Source organism: Ptychodera flava, chromosome 21 (assembly GCF_041260155.1).
Source record: "Ptychodera flava strain L36383 chromosome 21, AS_Pfla_20210202, whole genome shotgun sequence".
Lineage (NCBI taxonomy): Eukaryota > Metazoa > Hemichordata > Enteropneusta > Ptychoderidae > Ptychodera > Ptychodera flava.
In genome coordinates, this window is record NC_091948.1 from 29,241,790 (window position 1) to 29,266,369 (window position 24,580).

Below are 24,580 nucleotides of genomic sequence, written 5' to 3' on the forward strand. Positions count from 1 at the left end.
CTGGTCCGCCGAGTATTTATCGCGTCGTCATTGTGCAGCCATTTTAGCGAAAATTCAGTAACTATATGGTGACGGTTCATTGAAGCATTTGGAGTCACTCTAGCGATATGATGACACCTGAAGCTTACTCTTTCTTGCACGTGACCCTTACAAAGACACGTTATCAGACTGATAATAAATAATAACCACAATCACAGCAAGCACACATAGTAAACAGATTTATTTGTAAGTATAGTTCCACGTGTAAAATCTTTTTATTGCCATGGCAAATTCAACGTCATCACATCAAAATAACATCTACGTCTGGTCCTATGTGGAATAAAACGGTATCATAAACAATATTAGATATGAGTCAGGTTATTAAGAAATTATCAAAAAAAAGCACAAAGCACGGCATGATAGGAAAACAAATATTCAACACGATATATAAGGTGAACTTTTGACCGCGTCATTGGTTATTCCATCCTTCAAACGTATTGCACATCACAAAGAAATCTACCTACAATAAAAATAGCCGAAACGTAAAATGTCTGCTGGTAATGGGGCTTGCTACGCATGTTAAGTTTGTTTGTGTCCGTTTGGCCGAAGTCGATGATTGAAGTGCAGGCTTCACCATCAAGTAAAAATTAATTCTTGAATGTTCTTCTTCTCTTCTCTACATCACAGAACGTCTTTTGGACGACACGGACACATCTAAGGTTTTCTAATTTTCAAAAATAACTTTTAGACTCCCATGGCATATTATTGAGAGACAGACATCGTCTGTAGTATGTAGACAGCCAGTAGACACAACTTTGGCACTGGAGGGCGTAAGAGGAGGGAAACACAGTCACAGAACTTAGCGGCTGAAAACATAGACGTAATTTATAACAACAACTTGATGGATAATAACGCTAGGTTATCCATGCAAGCTTGTTGTGACATTTTAAAGTGACTGTTTTGGAGGACAATATTAAGACGGGAGTCACCATCGTCTCCTATATGGACTACCATCGACATACTAAACATGAATTTTCAGGTCGTATTAGCAAATCTAGTCAAAATGAGCGATAAAAATATACATCATTATCACAAATATTTGTTCATATATTTTAGGTCAGACCAGATGTTCGAAACCCCTGCTGAAAAAAAACATATCTCAACTGATTGATATCTTTGAAAGTCGCATGGGAATGCACATTATTCATGTATTTCCTGCGACTGAGGTTCACAAAAAAGCAAACCTAGCTGTCCGCAACTGTGATTTTTCAAAGAGTATACGACCATGTCAGAAAAACGAAACTATCGTGACATGTAGTTCTGTTGTTTCAGTACCAGCTTGATGATGTTTTCAGACCAAACATCAGCTCAATTCTACAATAATTCAGTAAATAACTGAGTGACGCTCAAGAATTTGTCCTTCGATACACGAACATGCCAGTAGCAATGCCAGATTGCATCTGCAATGACATAGATAATCATCCAATTTTAAAATTGCTAATCAATCTCACCGGGAGAATTGGCAAGTGGTTATCACATTTCTCGTGTACTAGTATTTCTTAATCGACTTCAATCCAGGGAAAACACGCGTGTATAATTTCCTGACAGTCTGCGCTTGGCTGCAGGCATCAAGCAAGAAATCTCACCAATCGTCGCCCTTCACTTGGCGCCATCAATCATTTTGGCGCGATTCTAACTCAAACCTCGAAAATGCCGATAAACTGCCGCCATCTGAACCTTACGTCTGTGTAGTTAATGCGTCATATTTGTCGAATATCAACGGCGCCGATAGAATAATTCCACCAGAGCCACAGATAACAGCTATCAGAAACACCCAGAGAAATATCCGGTCAATAACCATGGCAACGTATTTCCATTCTTCATTCACCTGTAGCGGGAATTAAAAGAAGGAAATTGAAAAATAATCTCGAGAATACGCAAAGGTTATGGAGGTTTAAAACACCTGTCATTCTCAGAGCTGAACTTTGGTTCACGGCTAAAACTTCATGTCGTCAACTCTAACGATTTTTTGTGTAGGTTTGTTAAATATTAGGGCTATTTGTGGCTCTCTCTCTCTCTGTCTGTCTGTCTGTCTGTCTGTCTGTCTGTCTGTCTGTCTGTCTGTCTGTCTGTCTCTCTCTCTCTTCTCTCTCTCTCTCTCTCTCTCTCTCTCTCTCTCTCTCTCTCTCTCTCTCTCTCTGGCCAAGTTCAAAGGTTGCCATAAAGCCATTATGGTGATAGCCGGGAGGGCACATTGTACACACACACACACACATATATATATATATATATATATATATATATATATATATATATATATATATATATATATATATATATATATATATATATACTCGCATTTCTCACAGGAAAGAGGGACCTCGAGCTCCACGCTCAACGTCGCCAGAAGAAAAGCTTCGAATATTGATGTCGGTCGAAGAACACAAAATGAATCGTTTGCCGATTACAGTTCATGAAAACCAAGCGGCCATACCATAGGCATGTGAATTTTGTTATTGTTGCAAGAGATATAACCGTGTGTTCGGCAGCTATACTGTCCTATAATACTTGATACGCAACAGAAACCACGAGATTTGAGGCACGGGGCAAACATAATTGCAAGGGAAAACGTTTTACAAACGAAAGCATGTAATACTTTTAATGTTCAATACTGTACGACATAAATTAGTGCAGTTGCATATTTTTGGCTCTTGTAGAGTTGTTTTCAAGTTTCTCACTTAAATATTATTCCATGGCCTAAAACAAAAATTACATTGGTAACGTAGAACGCAAAGCTCTGGCAGCAAGCTATAAAGTTTGTACCGAAGTACGCATGTGTAACATTTTTCAATGACGGAGACATCTATTTGAACTCTGCAACTGGTTACTTTGAGTTCAAGGGCGTTGAATTCTTATCTTCTTGCGATGCTTACGAACACATCTCAACGATTATTTACTGCTCCCACATCAAATAACTATAAGTTTAATACATCAGGATTGGTCAGCGTACTTTCAACAAAGACACTCGCAGGAATTCGTATGTAGCATGTCGAAAGACAACACAAAAGCCCGAACAAGTTGGACTCTTGTTTCTTGTTACGGAACATAAATGGCGCTCGGTCATTAGAAACGTAATTTATCACAGGAATATACGCGGCGATGAGATCAGGAGAGCATTAAATCTCATTTTCAACCATGTGTTCGCTTCCGATTTGATACGCAATCCATATAATAGATAGAAATGATGATAAAGGAAAGGGTAATAATGAAGATTTTCTCACAGTTTACAACTTACTATCGAAAACATAAAGCTTGTCGCGATGCCTTGAGCATCGGATTATTTGATGGTCAATGCAAAAGACCGACTCTCGTCAAACAGGACAACGTACGCTAGTTACAATTTTCACTAAGAGTCGACGTACGTGACTAGGGTTTCGATGAGTAGAAAAGACGTCAATTTACTGTATAAAGAATGGAATTGGTGCGGTTTAAAAGGAAGTTCAGAAATACTAATGCATGAAAATCACTGGTAAAATGTACAAACGTAGTTTGCATTAAATGTAGGCATGTATTACGTACATCATTCGCACATGTGTTAGCACGAACAGATACGGATTGTTTTGTAGAAACGTAGGGCTCTGCTTATCCAATGAATAATGCTGAAAACGGTCACGTGACGATGTTCCGATCACATGATGTCAGTGTTTTAACAGTTTCACCGGCAAACGTGACGGACAAAGAAGTGAGTACTGAAGGGTCTGGTCAGTTTATTCGGCCCGGGGGCGGTGTCTTATTTTTTTGCGAACATCAAGAAGAGGCTGACCCTCTTCTGAAAAAAAAATAGGTTACCCCCCGCCCCATTCCACATTTCGAAAACAGGGTGACCTTTTGTCATTATGTTTTGCTGAAATTGTCGACATTGTGGTATAGGATCTCAAATTTTCAAGTTTAAAGTGTGAATACAGTATTTTGACACTTTCTGTGCATTTACCAAATATCCAGAACTGTTTTACATAAATTAATGTTAATCATTAATATGAAAGAGAGAAGAGCAGTCAATCAAAAACGTCACTGGGTAATTAGACTGTTACCAGCTATCATGTTGAGTGTTAATGAAGCCAAAGTTTGCTAACTTATAGTCGTGATCTGTTTTTCATCATTTGTGGGAAAAGTTTTGTATCTAAATTACAGATTCCATAATGATGAGTACATTGTACAGAACAGACTTTCAATTTGCAAACGTATATTTCTGATATACCTCCGAAGAGCGCGCCAAAAACTGCAACTGGATGATGCCATTCCTGGCTTGTATTGATGCATTTTTGCAATGATGATCCTATGTTAATTAAAAAAAACATTCACTGACACCCCTATTCATCGTTTAAATTATGGTGCCCCCATCAACAAAGTCGAAAACACAGTGACCCCTATGGATCCCCCCGCTGAAGAAACTGACCAGTCCCTTAAGGCAACGATCTTTAAGGACTTTTGAAGGAGAGCACCATATAAAAACTAGGTAATGGTTTCTCATTTCATAATTCTAATAACAGATTCATCAATGTCTGAACGCTGGCGGAGTTTGAGAATCACTTGTACTTTGACCTTACTCGATAAAATTAATGAAATTAATTTAACATTATATAGTTGCAATTGCATTGCCCCTGGAGGTAGCTTGGGGCGATTTCTATATTTGAATTCACCGATACAGTATCGGCTGTCACACTCAAACCTAACTTACTGCTAACGCCATTCAGAATGAGTACCTGCAGTGGTTCTCCGGATACGTACGCAGACATTTTGGACGTGAGTTATTCACTGTTCAAAATTTATTGTCCCTTGCACACTGTGCATGGGTAATAAAGGGAAAGTAATTTAAAAAGTCGGAGAACAGAAGGCGATGTATCACATATAGGTTATCTAGACATGATGCCATGTCCAGGTTACGTCGACAAATCTAATCACATCTTTTAACAGTGTACCGTGATTGATGTTGATTACCTGCGAGCAAAATGCTTCAATTTTCTGCAAGACTGGTGATGAATTGTCTACATTCAACTTCTAGCAATCTTTCTACTTCTTCTCACATTCTTCTTCTACTCCTCCCCCCCTCTCTCTCTCTCTCTCTCTCTCTCTCTCTCTCTCTCTCTGAGGAGAGCACAACTTACCGTTTTAAATTCGTCGTCGTTTCTAAGGTGATCGGCGATAAATTTTACACTGTCAATAGCCTCCCTCACTTCCGGTGGAACTCGTTTTCGTTGTTTCGGTTTATTTGTATGATTATGATCCGTTTTGAATATTCCTTCTGATATCGTGTGCAGAGGTGACGTAGAAGAACGGGAATTTTTCATATTTTCGTAGCAGCAGTCATTACCGACACAGTTTTTATCTATACTCGGTCGTCTCCTGGCGCTCAGTTCTGTCATCTCCACCATGCCATTGCCGTTGTGTTCGATGTCATGCAGACGCCTGGGGGGTCTGTGACGTTTCATCCACAGGTAAGGAGGGAGGGTGTGAATGAAAACCCTTCGTACCCAGTTGGGCATGGTGTGGGTGCTGGGTGAACGGTGGTGGATATTCAGAACAATCACCGTAATGACGATAGATGCCGTGACCAGCACCATGGTGAACAGAAGGTATCTACCAATCAGAGGGATCAAGAGAGACGTGGGTGGGATGATTTCAGCAATCAGGAGCAAGAACACAGTGAGAGCCAGCAAGACGGATATACACAGTGTAATCTTCTCACCGCAGTCGGACGGCAGGTAAAAAACCAAGACGGTCAGGAACGAAATTAACACACAGGGTATGACTAAATTCACTGTGTAGAAAAGAGGTTTCCGGCGAATGATGAAATGATAGGTTATATCCGTGTAGATTTCCGAGCTTGAAGGATAACTAATCACGTGACGTTCACCTGGCATATCGGTGATATCCCATTCGCCGCTCTCCCAGTAATCCTCCAGTAGAACGTGTGTCACTGTATTATTTTGTTCGTCCTTGATAAATATCAAATCAAGCTGTTCGGCGTCGTACGTCCACGAACCGAACTTCATGACACAGTCTTGCTGGTCGAACGGAAAATATTCGACGTCGATCTTGCAGGAGCTTTGATAAATGGCCGGCGGGAGCCAGTATACTAATCCATTTGGGTAGAGAAGTGCTTTTGTCATAAGGGTAACCTCATAGTTACCATCGGCGCTGTAAATGGACAGAAAGATTTGTTGCATGCGATTTCTTTAACTTGAAAGTAGCGGAATAAAATATCATTGTGAATTAGATCAAATGTAAAAATGTTTGAAAATTACGGTCACTTACACGGAACCCTTGGAGGAAAAGAACAAGTGAGAGGTGAAAGTGCCAAGTAAACTGACCAAAAACCAAGAACTCACTACGCCATTTTCTGATACGTCCATTTTAAACACCAAATTTTAGAGTTCTCCTGCCCCCCCCCCCCCCCCGATACAGCTTGGTCGGACATGAAGGGGCGTTGATTGCAAGAATAAAACTTTGTTTTCAACACAACGTAATATAACCCGAAACTCATCCTACTACAAATAAGGTGAAATAGATACAAATAAATAATGGCGAGTGGAGGTAGCAAACTATTTCCATCATGAGTGAAAAACAATGTACATTTTTATGGCATGGTGAACTTGGCTTCGCTTGCTGCATAAAGTTGAGGGCATTATCAAAGATGGGCAATCTCTCGTTACAGCTTAGGGAAAAGTCGAGTAACTGTAGCTGACAGAAGGGTTGCAAGTACACTGTGAAGATCACTAATTGCGGTAACTTAATAGATATTGCTGTCCATCATGGAGACGTTAACATCATACTGGGCAAACGTTGTGTACAATTGTGACTTACAATATCGTTAAAAGAAGTGTAAGAGCTGAAATATACAACTTTTACCTACTTGTTGAATAGTACTATATCTGGCAGCCATAGCATCCTAGATGGTACCCGAAGAACACTGATTCCTTCAAAATCACTCTCCTTCCATGTTAACCTGTAGTCTTGCCATTGCTATAAGGATTGACATAGAACAGGGGATTACTAAATTGAAAATTGTACGACGGTCATTCACGATTCGATTTAAACGAGAGTGCTGTTGCTGAGTTAGTGTGCTGGGAGAATGCACACTCGTTTGCGAGTTCTTCCTAAGTCTATTCCTGATTGCAATCGACACTATGCATTGACTCCGATAACTAAAATACAAGTCTTTCTGTTTTTGTATTTCACACTGCTCGGAGTCTGATGCCGACCAAATATGAATGTGTTCATGTTGATTAGCATATCGGTATGTCTGGGTATGTTTGAGAAATGGTGTATTAAGAACATCACATCTATCTGTCATTATATTACAGTCTGGCACCAAAGTGCAGGATATTTCTCCTGTTAACATAAATTGCCTTCGCAAGATGTATTACTTATGTAAAGTTTAGCAACTGAAAATGTATACCTTTGGACCAATGTTCTAGGGGAAGATACCTTGCCTTATAATCATAAACTGTTTTCCCGGCATGTAAGGTACTCGCACCACTTTTGTTTTGCCATAACGGCAATATCGGAGCAAAATCGATATCATTGCAGAAACTGTTCTCGATACACGGACGATTGGTAGAATTAGTGATAATCGACCTTGACGAGTAGCTTTCAAGATATTCCGAGAGGAAACATTGGAAGAACTCGTGATTAGTAGTAGCAACAGCAGCAAACGTTAACAAAAAGTTAAATATCAACAAACAAAAGTCTGCAGACTTTGCATTGGTAGCTGTCACGTGACGTTGTCCAACTATCGATGAGGGCGTCATTGATACTGGTAATTGGATTTAAAGTTACTGTCTACCGAATACCAACGCGAAGTATAATCTGACCAAAGTCTTACTAATTGCATCTTCGTCCACACTATGATATTATCTTCCATAGTTTGATTCTGTGATAAATTGATTGGTAGCTCATGAAGTTTACTTAACGTAACTCATGTTTAACACTAAACAGTTGTCTTAAGTTGACAGCTGTACAACTGATGTGAGAAAAGCTTGAAACGTTCGAAGGAAAGATGTTCTTATTTGTCTCGTGCAGATATCCCTCAGTGATAAACACAGCAGCAAAACAAACAGCTAGATGTCGATGATTAAAGTTGGATGGAAATGACAGCTGTTAGAAAGACTACCCGATTAATTCTAAAATTAATGTGTGGAAAATCAAAGTGGTGTCCATATATCAGATGACCTCTTTGAAATGCGATATAACTCCTGATAAAACTCTCTCCAAGTGAAAGGCTAACAAACATACTTCCAGCTCTTCTACTCTTAAGTATTTTAAACATCGCCGATTACTTAAGCGTATTTGGGGCAATTGGTCAAACTATTTTGAATTTGGAGTGAACCTTGCGCGAATATCGATTTTGGAACTTCCCCAAGCAAAAACCAGAGATGGCGACAGAGGATGATAATATCTGCTAAAAGTGTTGTACATCATTGACAGTCTAGACATGACGCGAACGAGGATAAAATGCTTCGGCATCTCAAAACTGTAATTTCATGAACGAGGATGCCTTTCATGCACTTGATAATGAAATGAACTTTATTGTTCGAAGCAGTGGAAATGTCACTGAAGACAAGTTTCATCGTAAAAGACGAGCTACACTTCTTCTTTTTGATAAGACATCAATAATTTCCATCGTCTGAAATTATGCAAAGTCATTATAATCGTCGTGTGGGTTTGGAAATATCTCCAGGGAATGATCACTTTAACCACATGCTGTGACCCCGAGCTTTATTCCTTTCAACTCGGTTTCATAATTTACAATTATAGTGACAGAAAATGACTTGAAGAAGATGAGGAACGAGGACAAAGTAATCAACAATACACAACTACGACATAATAAGGCAAGGGTCCACTTACAAAATACAGTAATGGTAGACTAAACTATTTTGCTGGTTTACGAAGATATTTTAAGGCATAAAAGAAATTTTTAGCAACTCTTTTAAATTTCAGCAGTTTTCTGGACTATATTAACTATTCTTAAATTCAATTAAAAAAACTGAGTGGAAGAGTGTACACACCATGGTCAATTACATCGACTTATTCAGATTCAATGTCTGTAAAATCATCAATTTATTCTCTCGTCAATATGGATTGTCAAGCTAACACCTTCAAAACATTACAATTGACACCCTATACCAATAATCTTAAAACTGACCAGCAATATTCTATATGAACAGTATTCCGAGTAGAGTTGACAACGTGTGAACTATTGCAAAGACACTAATTTAGGCAATAAGCTTTATCAAGGCTGATTGACAAACATGGCTGGTGGCACTTTAACATCACGTCGTGAACGTGACTTGAAGTGTTTAGTGAATGTTGAAAACGTTGACTGCATGATGGTTTCAAAGGTTAAAAAAAACTGGAGACTACAGTGAAATACATCATATCCGCGAGAAATTCCAAATTTAATGGCATATCACTTAACACAACTGCACTCTGACACCAGTGTTATAGATGAGTTGAGTATATAAAATCTTATGTACACTTTTGAATGCCATTATTCACATAAATACTGTTAAATTTCAGAGAATAAAAACGTCAAATTCAAGATTATGTTCAAAGTTTTATCTAGTAGCTTATGATATAAAATATTACACTCTAGTAGCAGCTGCAATATTTTCATATTTTATTGTACAATTGGTTACCAGATAGATCCTGCAGAAATGCAAGTTGCTTTCGTTTTTAATAATCAAATGCATACTGCTGCAATACTTGGGATTATCAGTGAATATTTTTTAATTGATATATTTAAAAGTTGTGACAAAACGAATTGACTCACCTGTTTCAGCCATACATTAGCCTTCATAATTTGATTTCGTTCATCCTGCCAGACGAAGAACAAAAGGTATTAAATGCACATTACTAAGTTTCAGATCTTTCAACCAGAATCAAAATAAATTTCCTCGGAGCCATCGCATCTTATCACATTTCGAAATTGTTCTTACATTTCACAAATATGAACAAATACTTGGGTGGGATGAAATATATTAAAATTCGTCTGGCCCTGTCTTCATGAAATATTTCTCTTAATTTCTTAATTTGACTGCGATTAAATTGCGCCTCATGACGCAAATAATTTTACAGAAGAGCTGGAAATTCTCACGCGACAAGGTTTGCTGCCTAGCGTCACAATACTATGCATATTATTTTTAGTCCACAGCAGGGATTGATCGATATAGTGATCACGATTGATAACAAACTGACGCCGTCGTATAGTTATAACCTTGAACCTCTCTCTTATCGATAGTGAATGTATGCACAAACTCTAAGGTAGTTAACGAGTATTATTCTGACTTTACTCCGATATTATAAGGAGAGGAACGAGGCGAAAAATCTGTCGTGTAAAATCACGGGAAAAATGTAAAACTTTTACTAAAACGACTTTGTCAGTTATCTTAACAACTTTAAAATGAAGAGAAATAATTTGTGTGAATAAATGATGTACGTAGACATTCAATTTTGAAATGTTCATCGACCATGATATGACGCATAAGTTACTTCAATCTCCAAATCAACAAACCCTGGGAACTGATGACACGGATACTGAACTCCTCGCGAATGCGCTAGTCGGGGTCACTTGATTAGAAACGTTGATTTTTAAAGACTTTCCGACACGTGGTCGGTTTTCAGGGTTCATAAATCTCTATACCGTGGTTGGTGGCGACATCAATATCACCTTCAATGCCGATAAGTTCATTTTCTGAACAGTGTTTTTTATAACGCTGCAAAATATGTTCCAAGCTATATTACATGTAACCTTGTCACCGTAAACAACTTTTACAGTCTCCGACTGATGTGTCATATTGTGACGTTTGCGATGAAAGAAGCGTGCCACAAGATTTGAAGATGATACATTGTGTCAGCAATTCTGTCACATTACGCGACATTGCTGATAAAATATGTCAGGGTTAGGAAATAGAATACACTTAAGACGTCACTTCCTGTCCTGATGAGCGGTGAGTCCCGTTGACCTTTGACACGACAGATGGTAAATCATCACCCATCACCTACACACTGTGCAACAAAGTATTCACAATTACACAGCTCGTGTTTTGAAGGAAGCGCTTGGAAGCAATTTATATGAAGAGATGCGAGGTGCCCTTCCTGTTGTTGCAAAGTTGCTACCAGTCCTGATTAATTTTACAGACTCAATTGTGCTCTGAATAACCTAATAAAGACATACACGTCCTTGACAATGCATTGAAATGGATATATCTGGTAGCTTGCCTTCCATTTCTATTAAGCCCATTAACCTAATTTTTTGAACTTGAATCTTTACACTCAATTTAATTAGATCGAGATTGCAAATTGAAATTTCAAGCAATAATGGTCACGCTTATCTCGACTAAAGTAATCAGATATTAGTGAGAGAAATACGCCAGTCGAATACCAAGAGACTTGTCAAAATTTAAGCATTCGCTTATCAAAAAAGAAGGCTAATATTTAAATACAGTAGAAATTTGAAAAGATTGGAGAGTAGCGTTCAGGGTGTTTGCCCTTTGTTTTAAACAATCACGGTCTAGGCCTTGTGCACTTTTCATATCTCCGGTCTTTCCAAATATTCACATTTCATGATTGGCAACCAGAATTACCCACGTATGTCATATTTCAATTATGCAACAAACCACCGAAAGCGACGGGTGTGCCACGCGATTTTGACCAGTTCATGACATATGCACTGGCGATCACGACACAATGAACTGGTCAAAACTGAGTGGTATACCCATTGCTGAGGGGGCTTATTAATTCTCTATATGATAATATAATCTCATTACGTGAAAATGAGATTTTTCTCTAACCGAGAGTGAACGTGTACCGACCGTGCTGTATCGCAAATTTAGCACTCTCGACCGATCCGATTGCTGTCTTTTCGCCATCAATATTCTGGCGAGATATTGAAATTATCATGCCATATACAATAACTGAACTAGTCTTTGCAATGTTTAAATCCCGTCATCTTATCTAAGACACTGACGAAATAGCGCAAACGTCAGTTTTATACGAAACCGTTGGAATTAATATTTTCAAGGTTTATAACAAAATCGCCAAAATTTATTCCGCAATATGAATAAATTTCGATAGTTAAATTTAATGCCAGCCATTGTAGGTGAAAAAAACAGTCAGATTTATTTTGCGACCGCCAACCCAATTAGGTAATATTTGACGAGTTGGGTCACCCCGGTGATTTAATATCTGTATTGCAATTTAAGACTATGGCAGTGAAAACGACACTAGTACCGTTGAAAGACGCTTGAAATGTAAGAAAAACGTGAGACATTATTTCTCGAGTGACTCACTGCGTAAATCACAAATTGTAAAATAATCTACGACGTCGGTATAAAAGCGCGGAAAGTCTTCATCGTAATATGAAAAAAATACTCTTTGCTGGTAGTTTTTATCGATCAACGACTTCAGAATTGGACAAAACAAAATTAATAGTTTTAACGCTTTAAAGAGCAGTTTATTCTCCCACCCATAAATTAAACTGCAACGTTTCAATCGCCTTACAGTACAAACCATCATGGCTTTAGGCAAAAAAAGTGTTTTGTCTCCCGTCATCGCGCGCGTCATGTGAAAACATGCGCGTCAGAACTTGTGTCTTAAGTTTCATTTGGTTTCAATCGCGGGATGCATTATCTGCACTAATGCACATTGAATTGTGAACATGGAACTGGCAGAAACCTAACGTCAACATTGTGAGTTTATGTTATGGATCAGCTGATATCTTCAAATAAATGTTCTGAAATGTTCCTCAGCTTTGTTTCTTTTGTTATTTTTTCAGTTTTTTTTCGGGTTGTTTCTTTCAGTGACAGCGATTTTACTTTATGGAAGCCATGTTTGAATTCCCAAAAAGGGGGTAGGCCATTTTTTATTTCAAGAAAAAAAAATTGCATGACCGCATCATTTTTTTAATCCATCCAAAGACGAGAAACATTTCATGTCTTTATTTATTTTAGTCTTAGTGAACGTAAAGCCAATTTGCATGTGATATCGAAAGTCTTGTTTTTGTCGGTCATCCTTATGCTGGAAGACGAGGTCAATCTCGTGCATCGACTCCATAACATATCATGAAGTAACGCGTATCGCTGTAAAGGACATCAAAATCAGGCAGTGAATCAAATCCTGAACTTACGCTATAGTTTATATTTGTCATTTTTTTTTATTATCATTTGTTCCTTTTTCGCGGAAGCTGTTAATGGGCGAAAGTCTGCTGGACCCCATATATATATATATATATATATATATATATATATATATATATATATATATATATCTATATATATATATATATATATATATATATATATATATATATATATATATATATACACACACCAAAACTTGTTTGTATCTTCTCAGAGGGGTAAAGTGATTGATGCAGGGATACAGAACAATATTACAATAATTATGAGAACACATCAAGTACACATCAAGTAGGAACCAAACATACTTGATGTGCTCTCATATTTATTGTGTGTGTGTGTGTGTGTGTGTGTATATATATATATATATATATATATATATATATATATATATATATATATATATATATATATATATATATATATATATATATATATATATATATATATATATACACACACCAAAACTTGTTTGTATCTTCTCAGAGGGGTAAAGTGATTGCTGCAGGGATGCAGAACAATATTACAATAAATATGAGAACACATCAAGTACACATCAAGTAGGTACCAAACATACTTGATGTGCTCTTATATTTATTGTGTGTGTGTGTGTGTGTGTGTGTGTATATATATATATATATATATATATATATATATATATATATATATATATATATATATATATATATATATATATATATTTATATATATATATATATATATATATATATATATCTTTTCTTTGCATCTAATGTCTCTTGTAAAACATGCTATTAAGTTTTTACATTTTCAGGCTGAGTGCTGTATCCGGCCAACATCAACTTACGCGTGCAATTTCTTAATCAAGTAACCTTGGGCGCGATAATGATAATGAATTAGTTTATGATGATGATAATATGATGACGTAGATACTAGGTAACTCAGAACCCCTCTATCCTGCCATTTCAAATATCATACGCTATAAAGTGGTAGAATGTGGAGTAAGCTCACGCTCCTGCAATCACAGTGATTTCAATGTTTCAATGACTACTGTAGTACATTGTGGTACTTATTTTTAATTTACTTGAATCAGGCAAGAGAATCTTATACTGTAGTCAATAGATAATTATTTTTAAAATCCCAAATGCATTGCTTTTTAAAATATTAATGCATGAAGTTCAATAGCCAAGTCAGAGATGATTTCTTAATACCACGGCAGCTGGCTTAACATTTCAGCTGACCTATTGATACACCGACTGATGTAACAAAGGCAGGAGTGGTCTCGATCTCTGGCAATGCGTGAATAGAAGGGAATCGTTTCTGGATAATTGCTGTAATTGAATTCTTTGACGTCATTTTCTCGGGGCAAAAGCCGAGAGTTGATCGGAGACAAGGCACGAGCACAGTTCTCTCTTCGTATTCTGTGAAAACAGACCATTATCGACGTTTATGATGTTACTTCAGGTCATGATCTAAAGGAGCCGATCAAATGTTCAATTGAGTCAGCTCCTGACTGACTTGGCAAGTTTTCGATGCAACTGTTGGATGATGATCCGAAATATGAATCAATATTAATTTACATTCGTTGCACAGGAATGGGATGACGTCACCCGAAATTGTAGTTTCCATGATGGTAACATTAAAAGTTAAGCAAGAAATTCTCTCTCTCTCTCTCTCTCTCTCTCTCTCTCTCTCTCTCTCTCTCTCTCTCTCTCTCTCTCTCTCTCTCTCTCTCTCTCTCTCTCTCTCTCTCTCTCTCTCTCTCTCTCTCTCTCTCTCTCTCTCTCTCTCTCCGCCTTAACATGCATACTTAGGATTATATATATATGCTAATATATGCTAATATATGCTAATATATATATATATATATATATATATATATATATATATATATATATATATATATATATATAAGTTCTCCTATGTTTAATATACAGCGAATGCCATGTGAATATACACGCGTCATTTCTAATATTAAATATTTGTTTCTTTCATGAATAATCAGATTCCCCTATGTTTGGTCTGCAATCGACATTTTGAAGAAAATCGAGCTGTTATTTTACGTCACGCATTTTCTCCGCGAATTCATGATATTTAACAGAATACCCCAACAAAATGCATCGCTATTCTTTCAGCGATTAAAACATCAACGTCAAGACCTTCGTGCATACTCTTCCGTGACTTGTCGTTCCGTAATGTTCCGTGTTAGTAAGTTAGATGATAATTAAATTTCAATGTGTTGTCTGAATCCGTTGATAATGCCGCGTCAAATTTAGGGTTAAACGCGAATTTAATTACAATTTGTCATCAACTATTTGACAAACAGGGGAAAGGAGAAATATAAGTTAACTGTATTTCCTCGAGACGAAATAACTAACTTAGCGTTGAATTTCGGCGTGCCTGATAGATTTCATCAAAGGATGTAATTTTCCAATTGAGTGTCTAGGTACCTTTGAACTGAACTACTTTAATTACGTTTAAGAATAGAATGGATGAATAGCGAAAGTGTTTGTATAACAGAGTTATTTCTCGCGTTGTGAAAAAGAATGACCAAAATCAAGTAGTCGAGCATTCACAAAGTACTCACGTACGAGCGAGATGAAACCGGAAACAGAGACTTTATCCTGAATAAATGACATGATGTATTACATGACGTAATGCGCGGGTTCCATCGTAATGATTGTTTGTTAAAAGTAACTCGCACTTTTTAAATAAGCTTGTAGCAGTGAATTACGAAATTATCTTTAAGGCATAAAATGTGTGTTTCTGTCAACATGCTCTAAGGAAATTCGGTAGATCGGTCGGGAAGTTTTTTAAATTTTATTTCCATTTTGATATGACCCATCAAAACAGCGAAATTCGGCAATATTATGCGTAATTTTTGAAAATGCGATAAAAGTTTAGGGTCGCAGGGTTTTATTTGGTTTTAAGTAGAGTAGGTCGGGTTACCAGAAACAAAAAACATTTTCCCCCTTTGGCCTAAAGAATGAGCCATGGTATTGCTGCTCGTAGAATTCACCATAGAGGCATGTGATTTAGGGCATTCCAAGTTATTTTATACACATAACCGCAAGATACATCGATGTCTGAATCGTGTTCTCATGTTCTTTAATTTTTAAGTGAAGTGCACAGCATTGAATCATCGGACTAATAACTTCAATTATATTGTAAACTGCTTATTTATCATTATAACGACGACGACATTGTCGCTAACACGATCATTGAGATCTTGTGATTATAATTTAACATCAATTCATTAGTGGCCAGTGTTTAATGTACTAACTATGTAACTTACGAAGTTTTTCACTGAGGCCATTTAAAAAAATTATTTGTTTGCCGTCCTTGGATTTTTGAAAAACCTACCCGCCAGCCAGAGAAAAAGGCACAGATAAAAAACACAAGTGTATTAACATAAGCTCATTTTTTATTTGGTTTCTTTTGTAAAAATAATACTTTTATTTGTAGCAGTGTTAACACTGTGTTTGTTTTCTTCATTTTCTTTGAAAACCTACAAGCACGCGGATATGGATGGCAAACAAAGAATTTTGTTCAACGCGCCTAATGTGCTATCAACAATATTTTAGCGACAATTGCTGTAACTTTTGATATTATTTCATTGAAATACTATCATTCTTCTCCTGAAGGTACATGTATGTTGATTAACAAAATATTACCCTTAACAACACAATACGTTATGTGTAAATATGAATTGTTATATTTCTAAGTCCGGACTAAAATTCAGCTGTCAACAGAAACACCTGACACTACGTTGATAAAGACGTCTTGACAAACTGAATACTTGGCGTTTTGACATGATTTATTGGAAAGAAGCAAAAAGTGCAGTGCCAGCGGAACAATAAGACGCCAAATTTATTCACTTGTACGGCTAGTAAAACTCTAATTGTCAAATAGTGTTATTGTTATACGAGAATGCTTTAAAGTTCAAGGTAAGAGGAGGCTTGATAGAGGCGAGACCTGTCTGGTGTAGATGGCGGTATTTCCGTTATTGAACCTGGGATTGGTTTAAACTAGAATCATGGTGAAAACTTGGTAGTAGGATACGCTCTTAAATTGCTATAGGCCTATAAGCCGCGACCCGTCCAATCCACGGATTCCTCGTCCATAACAATATAACTTTTGATGTACTTGGAGTGTTCCAGCACTGCTTGTAAAATGCTGTTTTACTGCTGTAGTCAACAAATCATGACGGAATGCCAAGTGTTCATCTGTCAACACTTCTGCATGTGTGTCCTCTTCGATGTTTTTGTCGACAACTGAATTCAAGCCCGGATTAGAATACACTAGTCAACATTAACTTGTATATTGTACACGCGTTGCGGGTGTTGGGTAACCTAAACTTTTGCGTCGACATACTTACGGGACAAGAATAGAAAATACACTTGTACAATTTTTGTCTTAAAAAGACAAAAATTACCAAACTTTTATCAAAAATTTCTGCTATTGTTTCTTTATTAACAAGTGTAATCGTACGTGCATCGCATATCAAGTAGCTTCATGGCAACTGTCTCAAGAACATGACTATTGTGGATTCCCATCAGATTTGACTGCAGTACTGCTTATGGTGGATAAAATGATAGATTTAAACTTTCCTTCAACTAGGAAAAATATTTACGCATAACTGACAACTGTGTCCGGAAGGGATGTCTATATTATTAGCTTGAGTACTACATGTCCGCTGAGTATTTTATCTTCAGAGATGATCATCCTGAAGAAATTCAATCCAGTTTGGTTTAATACTTCATCAATGTACGTGAGATTTATATATATTCCGCTTGAATGGAACGAGTAATTCTGCTGTCAAAATCGACTGAACTACATGGCTTGATTTTTGATTGGCCAATTCATTATAATTAATAGATCAGAAATCTCGAGACGATATCTTTTCCAATTACAAAATCGGTACTCACCACGTTGATCAGTTGTGAAATCGTCAGCCCAAGCTCGACGGTTAACTTTTGAGTGGAGTTCACCACTGGACGGATGAGCTTGTTGTAACTGGCGAACAACTTATCAAACAACCTCTTCTCGACATCAGCCGCCGATGACACTGATGAACAAGAAAAAAGCGGGAAAAACTTTAGAAAAATGGTACAGGATATCAACTGCCCCCAAGGTACCATTGTTAGCTGTAAGGCTAAAAATAACAGTATTATATCTGGGTCAGAATCTGTCATGATACTTGGGAGTAGATATTACAAGTAGAAAACTTATACTATATCCAAAGCGATGGGATACGATTGAAGCTGTCTTTTCAATAATTTCTTGCGTTGGAATTATAATTTGACCATGGTAAGAAAATACTTATAATAAAGGAAAAGTTGTCATTTGCAGTTATAATTTTTTGAATTATTTATTATCTGTTATTTATTGGTGCAACTACATAAGATATGGAGTGATAAAAACATCCAAACAGAAAAAAATGTAGATTTTACGATCGCATTTTTGTTTCAAAACAGATGAAATCGTATTACGTTTGGGAGAGAGAAAATATATATTTCGAATACTGACCAAGATTAGTCAAAAACACTGAGCCCAGCATTTTACCCGCCCATGCCATGTAAACTCCGCGAGATTTTGAAAATGGCCGTGGTTTCAATGACGCTATGCTTTCCACACTGACTGCTTCCACTTGAAGGTAGAACGCACCTTGGAGACAGATAGTTGGACTCTCAAAATTTTCCAACTCTTTTCTGATCTACCACTTGTGGGGGCTCATTTTAAAGCTCTTAATGTAACAAAACTTTTCACCGTCTTAGTTTCTCGAAAATCGATAATTTTATATTTCACCATAGAGTTAACACAGGGATGGCGACCATTTTGTATTTCAAATATCGGGAAATCTCCGAGGTAATTTCTCTCTCTTGTACCAAATTTTGCACGGTGACCCCTGATTTTTGTTTTTGATTAGGTAAGTGAATGGTCGAAAGCTTCATCGTGGAAAGTTTGAACAAAAGTTTAATTCTTTCTCTTTCGAGGTGCAAACTGCCTTAAGGGAGTAACTCGTTTGGGAAAAGTGCCAGTGTTTTCGACCGCACAGACGTACAGTGTGTTTGAAGTCTGCCTGCTTAAGTGCTTACTCCATTTCCCAAGAACAGACTACACGGCAGATTTTTCTCCTCCCTTTTTATGTAAATGTGGATATGAGTATAACCCACAAATATAACCACATCGTAGCCATGTGAAGACTATCGACTATCCAGCTTTCAGCTCTTTCAAAAATAGTATCACGATACATTTAAAACAATGCCGACATAGACTCCACATATAAGATCCATAAGATGTTATTATTGAAATCAATGATGAATATGTACTTCGTTGATTTAGAAGTATTGGTAGTAGTCATGATTTGTAAAGCTTCCAGAATTTCAATCGCTACGTACGAAATTATTGTAAGAGATCTGTAGCTGTGTTTGAATATTTACTGTTATCCGGCGCACAACGTAATTCTAATATACTTTCCGTTCATCAGTGGAGCGTTCTTTTAAGACCTCATCTTCAGACACACTTTGGAATTTACAGGACAGAAATGTACAAAGGATTGCTTACAGCAGAGTGGTTCAGTTTCATCTACGGAGACATAACTTGAGTCATGACTTACTGAAAGCACGAAAACAATTTTATATATCTTCTTATAGTACCACACACATTGAGAAACAGTTTCCTGTTCAAGATGAATCGATGACCTTCAATTTGTCGTCGGAAGAAAAATGGCTATTTTCATCTAAATTACCGATTTGAAAGTAATTGCATTTGACGGTAAGACAGAACTTCAATTCTTGAAAAGATTCCTTTTTTATTCACATTTAGAGAAACTGAGAATAACAAAATAATTATTTAGCAATCACAACAGAGTCTGATCGCCACGAATCGCTGAAGAAACCATGATCCAAACATCACTTCTCTATCTTCTCCATAACCATTTCAACAGCGAAGTGGAAAAGTCAATAAGGGTATAGACTAAGAGTAGGTCAATGGTTAAACTGTTTTGAGTTGTCCAAATAACCTTTGCGGCTGACGTGTTGATGGTGTGGCGTCGGTCGCTACATCCCACGAAACCATGGGCGTCGGAAACAACCATTAGAATCAATTATCACAGCTTGTTCGGGGTCAATATGCCGACCAACGAAGGACGGCGATGGCGTTCAGATGATTAATTAAACGTGTTTGTCAATGACCGTGATCTGGACATCGCTGTTTGCCACAATATTGAACTCATCAGATTTTTAATGAGCAGTTTCTCCTTCCCTTAGATATTTAAACATATCCGGTGGCACATTCCGTTGTCATTTTTGCTTAAATAATGACGATGTGGTGAAAGCAATGATGACGACAAAACGGTCATGATAGTGATGGTTGTTGTCATGGAGACAGTGTATTTGACATCACTTACGAACATAGCAACTACAGAGAAGTCACCTTATTGCAAGGACACATCATCAGTTTCAACCGTTGATATTGTAAAGGAGCGATGATTTTTAAAGAACATTCCCGAATGAATATCAAATGGGTGCGTATAAGCAGGCAATAAAAAACCCTGTCCGACATCATCATTAGTTTTCTGCATCGCGGACTTGATCACACTTGCACATGGAGTGTCTTTTACGACCTTACGAATAATTCGATCCCATCATAGTGTTTCATCCGGCATACACCGCTTCGCTTATATGCCAGCGTCTCAGCAGTAGCTTTAGAGGTCGACGTCTGAGTACTTGAATTCGGCAGATCTAACAAAAGTAGCTAAAATGATGTATAATCATTGCACTTGACAATGATTTCAAATTTAGCCAAACAATTTCCGTAACATCAAACCTTTGAACTTTTCTTTCATTATTTAACCATCATTGTGAACCTTCAACGGCGAGTAACTTGTGCGAAATTCGGGGAAATGGCAACCTCTGTGGTCGAGAGTGTCGAATGACAAAAGTTGATGCATGTATATGTGAAATTAATATAATGATTCTCAAAAAATTTAATTTGTCGTGATGGAATATTCATCGTGATAGTACGTATTCAATCTTGACTTCTTGTTGTAATCATGGACAATCCGTCTCCGTCGTCTCAATCGGGATCTGTGATTGTTGTACCGTGATGACTTTGATTAGATCGCTGACAGTTAAATATGTCTCCCGTTTTACTACAATTAGCGTAGAATACGTAGTATTTGAATGACTCAATAATATGGATGCAGTTAATGTATCACAAATTTACATTTTGTCTTGCCTAATATATCACTCACTCAAACCCCATTTCTCAGCTCACAGACGACAAGGCGCTGTAGCCGGCAAGTTGAGCAATTACGAAAAGTGCAGAAACGTGTATTGTCTCTCGCCTTCCTTGAGTTCGGCAATCGCCGATATGCGATTAATTGTTCGCCTTACATTATGCATTCTACACCCGGTCCAATAAAGCAGGGCGGTCACACTTAGATGCTATCGTATACCGTAGAAAGGGCGGGGGTGATATATTCCACGCAGCGGTAGGGCTAAGGAGATGTCAGCCCGGTCATTGATTGTCATTAGCAAGGTCAGAAACTCCTGGAAATTGTAATTGTTGTCCTAATAAATGTGCCAAAGGTCAATGGCACCAAACGGTGGTTAAGGACAAATCCCTATCAGTGTCCGGTGACATTGCAATAAAACTTAACACTCAATAAAAGTGCCCTGTGCTGATACTTGTAGAATTATAGAAAGCGTGTTTTGAGGTGTCAACATTTCAACAGAAGCAATTTATTTTCAATTGAAATCGCAGACTTGACGACACAGTCACGCGAAAATCACAGTAATTAGATTTTCCTTTGACTCTTTACACTCGGGTTTCGGATGAAAGATTGGACTCTTTGAAAGGTACAATGCTTAACTCAATCAGAAATGCTAAACGAAACTTGCCCACCTTTCCCTGTGTGATCGTCAAGGGTTCATTGGTTAGATTCAAGAGACCTGTTATTTTTGAACCGCAATAATAGAGAGCGACCAGAGAAGGTTATACCTAATTTAACTAATTCGAGTGCTTGTCGATATGATTATTTCCACTTCCTGCGATTATTGTTGATTCCGTTTTTAGATTAATATTATTTGTTCGTGTTGGCTCTGAAGAAGTGTTTGGTATTGAAATTTTATTGCCCGTTATGACGAAAGGGTCACCCCGTGACCTTTGACCGTTAACAAACCGACAATTCACATTCTGATGCCAACTAATATCAACTATGCGAAAATTGAGAAGGTGCCAACCATTCACCGTCGCGTGGCATTTCTGAAAACAATTCCCTGAACGCTATTCGCGTTTCTCTCTGGAAACTATATCCCCTGCAGATAGTTTGTACGTGAATATCGCATAAGAAAATAACAAAAGGTTTCCGCATTGTCGAAATTCATCCAACGATGGCGCGTACGGTCTCTAAATTGTGATGAAACGGAGAACCGCTTGCTGACAATTAGCAAAAGCGGTTAACCATGCGTGGTGTTACATACACCGTACATTTTAGTCGTTGTAAGATATTCCGAACCGTTATACGAATCTATGCCCTGTATTTTGGGGGTTGCTGGACGATTTATTTGCATAGCTATGCAACGTGACAATGTAAAGGTTGATGGACGAAATGCCATTTCAAACAATAGCACAGCTTCCATTACTCAGTGATCAATGGGAGAGTGTACTTTGCATTTTGGCTTACATATTGTGTATCTATGAATGTCGTGTGCACGCCATCGCTGAAAATGGATTTCCATGTGTCTGTCGCTCAGAGTCTATTTGAACAAAATATTAACCGTACTGACCGTACATGACCATTTACGAATGGGATCCATGTTTTCGCAGCGAATACATTGAATGGGAATGATCACATATTCCACTTTCTGAAAAGTGTTTGCCGTAAAAATGGGAGAATGTGAATTTGCTGACATTTTACGATATCACTATATTAATAAGGTGGTGTCACCTCCAAATACAACGCTGAATTCTTACTCGTACTCAGCGATTATTTCAGGTCAATAGCGAAAAGTGTACGTCAGTGCAAGGACGTCTACAAAGCCGAAGGAGTTGACAAAATTAATTGGAGCTTAATAAAAAAAAGTTGCTTTCACAAGTATCTGTCTAGTACAGTCTAGTATTCCACATTATAAACACTCTTGTTATGTACTATTCAATTTACGAAATTCATCATAAAGTGACCTATTGTCCAAATGCGTTGACGAGAAACGAATTTAATCATTGGAAATTAGATTTTGATAATGAAGTCACCAGTAAGAAACCGTTGAGCAGATCAGACTTGTTTTTCAGGACACTTTGAGATTGATGGGATATAAACAAATATATTTACACGGTAATACACACATCAAGGACATCGCAAAGTGTGATTAAAAAGGTCATTCGTTTGGGGTGAAAGACCTAGAGGGACCTTCTGAAAAAATGCGGCATAACGGTTGGTATGCGTTGAGTGTCAGACGTAAATCACCGATTACCATGCAACTCGTCAGTGTCGAAGTTAAACTGTTTGAGTATTTCGACAATGAAGACTGTTCATGCCTCTTGAACGCAATACAAACTCTTGACATATTACTCATCACGCACACTTTCCGACACATAAGAAGACTCTTGTTCTCTCCTTATTTGCTTTCTTCCTCCTATCTGATCCCAAACATGACTCCATGTTTGCTCTGTTCCCATTCTCACCATCTGCAAACACTACCAACGCGGTTCCTGGCAAATACCGGCAGCAGAAGCAAATTATCCTCTCGTGTCCTGTCAGATTTTCAAAATAATGTATTTCTTTCCGTATTACTTAAACGATGTCAAAGATTAGAATACGATCGATCCGTCATTCCTTGCTGGTATTGACAGAAACTGTGAGTTCGGGGAATCTTAATTTCAGATAAAACTGCGAATGAAATCCGCCAGTTAACCAAAGAGGTCTCTGAATAAATATTTTGGTGAACTTCTCTACTAAATTTACCATCTGTCAGATATCCATAATTGTATATTTATCAGCTGTCGATGGATTCCCCCGTTGTAATAGCGCATAATACAATGCACCCGAGATTACAAGGTAATAACTGGATGCGATGATGAATTTACACCATTGTTGGAACTGTATAAAAACAGACGTAAAAATACACTTGAGTAAAAGCTATTCAAATGAACTTGAACTTGCCTTTAGTGGCAATAGGGCTTAAGCCGGTGTATCAGTAATTCAAATGTCACTCTCCGTGAAATGAACTTTGGCATACTAACTCGGTAAACAGCGCTGAACCTCGCACGAACTATGCTTTCATCTTGGACAACCAGCACAACCAAAGTTCTAATAAGACAAGGCAGCGATTTTTCTCATTTGACATCTTTACAGGCGAGTGCATTAATATTTATTTTCTCTTGTTGAAATGCCGGGCACTTTCCCAAATTGAATTATATGG

At 37.5% G+C, this 24,580-nt stretch overlaps 1 protein-coding gene across 2 annotated transcripts in view; it reads right to left on the reverse strand.

Annotated features, from left to right (window-relative positions):
• Window positions 1-205: 205 nt before the first annotated feature.
• The window catches only part of LOC139121955 (neuronal acetylcholine receptor subunit beta-4-like), a 38,567-nt gene continuing 14,192 nt past the window's right edge, over window positions 206-24,580 (reverse strand). For both annotated transcript variants that reach the window (XM_070687293.1, XM_070687292.1), the window contains exons 3-7: window positions 18,083-18,222; window positions 9,812-9,856; window positions 6,893-7,002; window positions 5,145-6,177; window positions 206-1,867 (exon numbers count right to left, since the gene is read on the reverse strand). In XM_070687293.1, coding sequence (XP_070543394.1) covers window positions 1,718-1,867; window positions 5,145-6,177; window positions 6,893-7,002; window positions 9,812-9,856; window positions 18,083-18,222 — 1,478 coding nt within the window. In that variant the 3' untranslated portion in view covers window positions 206-1,717. The remainder of the gene's footprint in view (window positions 1,868-5,144; window positions 6,178-6,892; window positions 7,003-9,811; window positions 9,857-18,082; window positions 18,223-24,580) is intronic.